This window comes from Helobdella robusta (genome assembly GCF_000326865.2).
Source record: "Helobdella robusta unplaced genomic scaffold HELROscaffold_52, whole genome shotgun sequence".
Lineage (NCBI taxonomy): Eukaryota > Metazoa > Annelida > Clitellata > Rhynchobdellida > Glossiphoniidae > Helobdella > Helobdella robusta.
Genome location: NW_008705269.1, coordinates 725,342 through 734,619, shown reverse-complemented (window position 1 = coordinate 734,619; position 9,278 = coordinate 725,342). Strand labels below are relative to the sequence as shown.

At 31.2% G+C, this 9,278-nt stretch overlaps 2 protein-coding genes across 2 annotated transcripts; both read left to right on the top strand.

Moving 5' to 3' along the window:
- Nucleotides 1–445: 445 nt before the first annotated feature.
- On the top strand, nt 446–855 carry HELRODRAFT_86461 (hypothetical protein; the record flags this gene model as incomplete). Its single annotated transcript, XM_009027921.1, has 2 exons — nt 446–537; nt 660–855. Coding segments are annotated over 2 exons (288 nt in total), but the record flags the coding sequence as incomplete, so codon positions are not given.
- A 5,349-nt stretch (nt 856–6,204) lies between these two features.
- HELRODRAFT_179129 (hypothetical protein) lies at nt 6,205–8,896 on the top strand (the record flags this gene model as incomplete). The annotated part of the gene is made up of 4 exons (XM_009027974.1): nt 6,205–6,227; nt 6,521–6,896; nt 6,957–7,300; nt 8,824–8,896. The coding sequence occupies 4 exons, from the start codon at nt 6,205–6,207 to the stop codon at nt 8,894–8,896; spliced, it is 816 nt and encodes a 271-aa protein (XP_009026222.1).
- Nucleotides 8,897–9,278: the final 382 nt, after the last annotated feature.

Sequence of the window (9,278 nt, the reverse complement as noted above, 5' to 3'; positions counted from 1 at the left end):
AGCAAAGATAACAAACATGGTACAAGCAAAAAGGCTGGCAGATCTTCTGTGAAAGCTAACCTAACACCAGCTGGTATGTGTGAGTTTACCATTTATTTCTTAGCTCTACCTGGTGTGAGTGTTTGCGTGTTTGTGCGCGTGTGTGTGTGCGCATGTGGATTTGTGTGTGTATGTGTCAGAAGAGAGAGAGAGAGAAAGAGAGAGAGAGAGAGAGAGAGAATATCTGTTCACCATTAGTTGGTAACTATAAAACACTTAGCCTATTAGGTTCTGTTTTGAGAAAATCAAAAGTTATTTCTTAATACAAATTGAACCGTGAACCAAAAATCATAATTAAATTGAACACTTTCTAAACATACCAATATTGAATACATCGTAAACGTGACAGTACTGAAATTAAATATTTTGTCACCATAACACAGTTGGCAAGATAACAAAGCCGAATGGAGAGATTGTGTGGATTTGTCCTACTTGTGGCTTCCCAGACAATGGAACGCCTATGATTGGTTGCGATCGATGTGATGACTGGTATCACTGGTTGGTTTCTTTCTTTCAAGAGTTTCACGTTTTACTCATTCTTTTGTTGCTTCTTTTAACAACCGTTTTAATTACATTTTCTGAAAGCTTCTTAAATTGAAGGAATAAATTACATTTGTCAGGGTTTGTGTAAACATAACAAAAGAGCCTCCAACTGAGATGAACTGGTACTGTGTGAGATGTCTTGCTCAGGATCCAACTCTACATAGCCAGACCAAAAACCTTTCCGTCGCTGTTCTTGAGGTCCCGCCTCCTGCTCCAAGTTCTGCTGGTAGGAGAGGTCGACCTTCAGGGAAGGGAAAGTCCAAAAAACATTAAAAATTTTTAGTCTTTGAAACATTGACAATAAATCACCTGCTAGTTTGTTGATTGCTAGGTGATCCAATTAAGAAAGAAGGTTGTCAGAATATGATGACGAGCTGGCCCGGTCAGATATTCAGTCATGGTGGTGAATTTTTCTGTTACAATATGTGGCAAATGTGTTGAACAAGATTCTAAGATTGCATCATATTTAGTTTAAAACCTTATAATGCATCGTCGTGATTGTTCCATTTAGTCATAAATTGTAACGCTAATGGTTAAACTAACAAAAAATAGTTTATTCTATTTATTGTCTGATAATATTTATTAACTTATTTTTTGAGATATCTTACATAGTTATTTTTATTTTGTACTATAATATTTTGTTATGTTATTTTGTTTAATGTTTTTTTATAATTGAATCTTATTATTAATTGAACTTTGTGAACTCTTGATGAACGACAAAATTAACTGAATTATCAAATAAAATTAATGTAGTCAATAAGTAAACGACTTTATGAAAGCACAAAATGTTTAAGTAGTGTCTTTTGAAAAGTGGATGACAGGCTTAGATTGTTTTTTCCGTTATGTTGGATGTTTTTGAAATGTATTTCTAGCTTGCTCAGTGCAGTAGTCAGTTGGTCGGGAGTAGTTGATAGTAGTCGGTTCTTGTACCGATGAGAAATCGGTGTATGAGCAAGTGCACGTGCATGCATGTACGACTGACCAAGAACGGTGGAATTACATAAACTAACGTAATTGTATTGTGGAACAAACGATTGAAATCACAATAAAAGTTTCAAATGCAAATAGATTTTGCTTGAGGTAATTTGGTATCGCCAGAATATTAAATCTTTCATGCATAAACACGTTTAAACTTTACAGTAAAAAACATTACGTTCAACGAAATGTCCACTATTTTTCTGCTATTTGGTTGGAGATGTATTAAACAAAACTGCAGATTGCCGTGATTAGCATTATGTTGAGTAAGTTCAGGAAATTCACTCAACTTGGATGCACTGAGAATGTTGGTAGGCGCAAAGAAAAACCAAGCATATTAGAATTGCGTTCAGTTTCATTGAAAAATAGAAAAAACAAAAATGCAAATGTTTTGGTGCAATTCCATTAAAATTGTTAAAAAAACAATATTCGGGTATTTAATTGGGTTGAATTGAACGAGTTGAATTGAATTTTTTTTCATTTATTCCAAAAAAGGAATTAATTACCACATTGAATAACAATTTAAAAAATTAAAATTTTAAATAAAAGCAATAATCAGTAATTAATAAATATACGATCGTAACTTTTGACTAGAACGATAAAAAAATCACCCTCCTTGTTCGACCGTTAAAAGTGAGCGTAAGGCCGTTATATTTATTCTAGTTATATGGATCTTACCGTGTAGTGAAATTTTTGTATTTATCGGTTTTAATAGTTGAATAACTTTTATAGTATACGACTATAGGTATGTCTGGTTAATTTTTTCACATTTTATGTAATAAAATTCTGCTTATTAGTTTCTTGTTATGATGCGACGAGCCTGTAGTACTTAGTATATAAAATGAAATGACTTGATTGATAAATAAATGTAAAAAAAAGTGTTAAACTATGCAGACTTACATCCAGCCATCCACATCCGCAAAAACAATTACTCCCCAATCCTAACCCAAAAATTTATGTAATTACTAATAATAACATGCTTAGTTTTAAAAATAACACTTTTAAAAACTCTTATTAAAATTCATTTGTCGTCAAAATTTATTATATATATTGTTGTAAACATTAACGCTCGTTACTACCGACACCAAAGTTATAACTTCAATGATCTCTATTTTCAGCACCAGCATTCTAGCTTCCAACGATCGTCAAGTTATTGCTATTCCGTAAGTTCAAGATTTCCGATAGATGAACACAAATGCTTCAAACGCAAACTTTGTTGAACGTTTAATCGAATGCCAACAGTACCTAATAGAAACATTAAATTAATCCAAATAACTACATAAATCACAATTACAACTTCGCTTCAAACCACGCTGTTGAATTCGCTATTTAACCTTTTTATATAAAAGAGATTCTTAAAATTTTTACAATTAACACTTAAAAATTTAAAAACCCTTATCAATATTCATTTGTCGTCAAAATTTATTATATATATTGTTGTAAACATTTAACGCTCGCTACTACCGACACCAATGTTATAACTTCCATAACACCATGTTGGTTATATGTTATTATTTGCAAGGCATCTAATTAATATCTTTAAGGTGATAACTCCGGTCAGAACGACAAGACAAATGTTTAATTATGTTTCTATCTTATATAAACATAAACATGCTTCTTATGTTTTAATATAAATATATCAAAACTTAACGCAAAGCAAATTTTAAAAGTATTTAATAAAAACTGAAATTTGTAACACTTGGTGGCTTAAAATGTAACACAATCTTGATAATATATAGATATAAAAATACGAACCAAATTTACACTTGACATCACATCAGTTATTAACGTTGCAGAAATATTATCGGAAACTAACTTTACATCTGAAGAAGGCTAAAAATACAAAATGTTTAAATTATGATAGAACCAGATTATTGGTTACAAACTTAAAAAATTAAAATAAGTTTATTTTTTGTATATAATAAATCATAACATAAATAAAGAACAGTTCAGAAAAATTATCCTAACAACAATATCTTATTTTCAAAATTATAACTTTAAAAACATTTAAATTATACAACTGAAACTTAAAATGATTGGTTTTTATTAGGGATGCACCGATTTCAGGTTTTTCAAATCCGGCCGGGGCCGGACTTGGCCGGATTTAAAATTCAAAAACCGGCCGGAGCCGGGGCCGGATTTTAGTTACCATTTTACATAAGTTAGAAAAAATACTCACATTTACGGTTATCTTATGTTTCTATCTTATGTTGAACATGTTATTTAATTCAAATATATGAATAAGTTGTGTGATACGCCAAATTCTGTACACAAAGATCAGCTTATAATTTATGCATATTTGCATAACCCAAGTTAAAGCACAAAGAAAATTGTCCAGCTCACCGCACAATTAGTGATGTTGTAATTATGTGTCATGTATACCTAGCCTAACTTTTCTTAAATTATGTGCTTATGTATCTCTCTCTTTCTATATATATATATATATATATATATATATATATATATATATATATATATATATATATATATATATATGTTGGTAATAGACCATAATTTTTACAATATTCTATAAATTCTACCGAATGTTTGACGTTAATATGTTTGTAGTTCGTTTTTTCGATTTTTCTCACTAAAGTTTTTTGGTGAACGTTTAGTTTATTAAAATTCAAAATAAACTTATTTTTCGAATTCATGCTGCAAATAAGGCCATATTTCGATTCCGAATGAATCATCGTCAGTGCTCCTTGTTGTATATATAGGGAAATTTTGACTTTGTCAAGATTAACTTTGACGTTGTAAAAATTAACTCTGGTGTTGTAAAATTGAGCTTTCATGCGAATTAGGTGTCATATAATGATTCAACATCCAGAGGCAATAAATTTGGATGGTTTATTAATGCTGAGAAGATTAATAAACTCACAGGAAGATTGTAGTGTGTAATTGTTTGGAATATATGGGGTTAAAATTTTGTTCAAGAATTTTGCAACAGGGTAGGTGACAGTTGTAATTGTAATTGGTCGGATGGGATGATTCTTTTTATGCGTTTTTATATTTCCATATAAGTAGCCAGGAGAGTATTCGCCTATAAGTGATGGAAGTTTGTCATCGGTGATGTTGTTTGATCTTATCTTCTTGATTATTGTGTTTAGTTTAGTTTTTAGTTGAGGAGTGGGATCTTTTTTGATTACTTGGAACTTTTTTGTATCATTGAGAACATCATTGAGTTTTTCATGGTAATCGGCTCGGTCGATAATGACATATTGTGCAGATTTATCTGCGCGTCTTATTACGATATCTTTATTCTCCCTAAGTTGCTTCGCCGCATCCTTCATCTCCTCAGTGAGTAGCTTACTTTGAAAACTACCACGTGTTTTCTTGGCTTCAGCTTGAAGCTCAATGGCAACAGAGGGGTTGACGCTTAATTTACTTTGACGTTCAGCGTCGCTTATAGATATCATTAATTTTTCAATCTCAATGATTTTCTCAATTTTGTTAGGTTTTTTCAGATAATGGCAATTCAATCCCAGGTTTAAGAACACTTTTTGTTTGTCTGTAAGGATGTGGTGGCTAAGATTGATGAATCTATCTTTTATAATATTGTTATTTCCTTTAGTTATCAGGTTGGTCAGTTTTTTATGAAGTTTTAGTTTTGATGATTGCATATATGCATTTATAAATTCTTTCCGGCATAAGTTTAGTTCATTCTTGACACCTTCAATGACATCAATGTTTAGTTCATCAATGACACCTAATTCGCATCAAAGTTCAATTTTACAACACCAAAGTTAATTTTTACAACGTCAAAGTTAATCTTGACAAAGTCAAAATTTCCCTATATATACAACAAGGAGCACTGACGATGATTCATTCGGAATCGAAATATGGCCTTATTTGCAGCATGAATTCGAAAAATAAGTTTATTTTGAATTTTAATAAACTAAACGTTCACCAAAAAACTTTAGTGAGAAAAATCGAAAAAACGAACTACAAACATATTAACGCCAAACATTCGGTAGAATTTATAGAATATATATATATATATATATATATATATATATATATATATATTATGTAGCTATATGATCCATCATATGCAATTATCAATATATAGTATATACACGTGCACAAGTTCTTTTACACAAAGATCAGCTTATAATTTATGCATAACCCATGTTATAGCATAAAGAAAATTGTCCAGATTACCTCACAATTGGTGATGTTGTTATGTGTCATGTATGCCTTTAGCTTAGCCTTAGCCTTTAACTTATTGACATAAAATTAATTGAATTCAATAAAATTTTTTTTTCTATTTATAACATTTTTAAAAGTTGATAGACGCTTAAATCCGGCCCTAAATCCGGCCCTAAATCCGGCCACCAAATTCGGCCGGGGCCGGATTCGACCGGATTTGAAAAAAAGCTGGATTTTTGCCGGAGCCGGGGCCGAACTTCGGTGCATCCCTAGTTTTTATATACGTAACACTAAGCCCATATTTGGCTAGCGTCAGTTTAAACTGACACGCATAAAGATAACGATTTTAGAATCAATAAAATTTAAATAGTTTTAATTTTGTTTTAATTTTATTCTACAGATGTCGCCGGTGTTTAAAAACCAATATCAATTTTTTAAATCATTTTATAATCTTTGTTTATGCGTTGATTGTCGGACATTTTTAAAATTTTCGAGATGGATTTTACAAGAAAGAAAACGTGAGTGAAACTATTTTTTTTTAAATACATAATATATTAGAAAAGTCTTCATTAATATCTCCTTAAACTTATGGTTGTTGCTATTTTCTAATAGAATAAGCTATCTTAACGGTGTAGCTGTTTTTGATGTGTCAGTTTAAACTAGGCACAGACGCGTAGGTCATTTATTATATCATAAGTAACTAATTAAGTTGATTTTTTATGGGTCAATATTGTTTTCTATTTTTAAAATTTAGTAAAATTGAACATTTTTTGCTTTGCTAATGTGGTAGTAATAATAATTTTTTTTTAAGTTATAACGTTCAGGAAGTGATTCAGATGCTAGAAGACGACGACGATGAAAATTTGCTTGACATAGATGTCACCATTGTTCCACCTACAAATTTAAATGGTGATACTGATGAAGATTCTGGAAAAGAATGTTCAAATGAAAAAAATTTGAATCATTTAAATTCTAATCAACTTTTCGCAGAGGCATCAGTGCGATTGCATAAAACTTCTGGAGATGTTGTCCTCGGCTTAAATGACAATTTAGATGACTTTATTTTTGAAAGTGGTGAAACTTGTTTACCGTCAACAAGTAGTGATAAGCCAAGAACAATTATTAAAAAATCAAATGAAAAAATTATAACTGGACAAAGACAATCAGAAAGAAAACATTCTATAAAAGTATGTGTAAAATCTCGTTGTTTTTTAAGATGAAAATAATGTTTGTTTTTTTCATTAAAGAAATTGGAAAGTAGCAAAAAGTCAAAGGAAAAAGAAAATTTATTTGAAGTTGAGAGACAAGAACAAGCCACAAAAGTAACAACAGAACCAGATTATCAGCCATCCTGGAAAAAACATGATTTGAAAGAAAGTGTTAGGAAAGTAAAATTTGCATGGAATATTCCTCCACCATCTTTGAATACAAATTCTTCACCTGTTACATTATTTGAACTGTTTTTTACACCCGATTTAATGCGACATATTTGTGATGAATCAAACTTTTATGCTGCTCAAAAAGGTATATTGAACTTTGATTTAGACATTCCAACTCTCAAGCTATTTTTTTCGATCCTGCTGCTCAGTGGGTATGTTTCTCTTTCCCGGCGTTCAATGTAATGGGAAACAGCACATGATACTCACAATGAAATGGTGTCTAGTGCCATGTCACGAAATAGATTCAGTGCCATAATGAGCAATATTCACTTTGCTAACAATAACGACTTAAACCCAGGAGACAAATTTGGAAAAGTGCGTCCATTACTAGACCAAATAAATGCTTCATGTCAGAGAAATTTTCAATTAGAGCAAGTACTTAGCATACACGAAAGTATGGTCCCCTATTTTGGCCGTAATGGGGCTAAACAATATATCCATGGCAAGCCAATAAAATTTGGTTACAAAATGTGGGTTCTGGCCACACGACTTGGATATGTTATTAAATTTGATCCATATCAGGAAGCAGGAACAACAGACAAAAGTCTTGGACTTGGTGGTTCAGTTGTTACAAGTTTGACCAGCGATTTGCCAAAACTTAAAGGCAGTTTTTATCACATTGTTTTTGACAACCTTTTCACATGCCCTAAATTGTTACGTTTACTTGCAAAAAATGGAATGGCTGCTACAGGCACTCTACGTCAAAACTGTGTTGAAGGTGCTCCTTTCAAAAGCATCAACATAATGAAAAAAAAACCTCGTGGCACTTATGATGTTGTCTTGGAAGAAAAGTCTGAAGTATGTCTAGTTCGATGGAACGATAGTAAGGTTATTACTATTGCTTCAACTTATGCTGGAGTTGATCCGCTACAGAAAGTAAAGCGATTTTCAAGTCAACAGAAAAAAAGAATTGAAGTTGACCAGCCCAAAGTTATTCAGATATACAATCATGGAATGGGTGGAGTAGATAGTTTTGACCAAAATGTAGCTTGCTAAATGATACAGCATAGATTAAAAAAGTGGTACTGGCCAATCTTTAGGTTCTGTTTAGATTTGGCAGTTCAAAATGCCTTTCAGTTGTATCGTCTGCAAAAAATAGATACTGGAACTTCTGTTCATGATTTGCTCTCATTTCGACTTGAAATTGTACAAGTGTAAAATTGTATATGCGAAGTTTAAACTGACGGTCATATTTTTGGCTAGAAAAAAAAAGTTTTGCCTCTAGAATTTTTTCAAAATTTTTTATGATGTTTGAATGTGAAAACAAAACAAAATAAGTACACAATTTTATAAAATTCTGTTATGGTTTAATATGGGCTAACCTTGTCAAATATTGTTGGAAAAGCATCTTTTTGAAGAAAAATTTTCAAACCAACTTTATGAAAACTTTCTGGTGTAAAATGTTTGCTACAAATTAAAATCTTTTTTTTTCATCGTAATTGTCAATGTGTTTTTAATGAGGTTTTCCCATTGCATTCTCTTAATATCATTCTTTGGCAGTCTGAATTTAAATTTAATTAATATCAGCATAAATTATTTATACAACTTTGAGTTAACATTACCATTTAATGCATTTATAATGTTACTAATATTATTTATTACTATTATATTAAATTATTATATATAATTGTTTGCTGATTATTATAATTATATTGTATAGTATTATACTTTATAGCTATAGTATTGTTATAATACTCGCCGTCTTAACCGATTTACAATGCGACGGGTTCAAATCTTCGATTGAATAAAATACTCCAAACAGTTATTAGTTATTAAACTTTATTTACAGAAGAAATCAACTAATCGTTTATTTTTAGCAAATTCAAATTAACGCAACAATTAACTTTTAAATTGTTTAAAATCTATCGCTATGACAACGTCAACAAACAAATCAAATATCGCTTTAAATAATTCACCGAATCGCTATTCACGAAATCACAAAATCCCGAATTTCACTAATCCCGAATCTTCTTGCGACGTGCGCTTATATACTCTTCGCAAGCGTCGTTTCTAGATTCTTCTAGATGGTCCGATTCTAGCATACTCTAGTCTAGAATGCTCCAGTCACTAGAACATTCTAGAATACGCTAGAATCTAGTGCGTTCGGTAGCACGGTTATAACAGTATAGT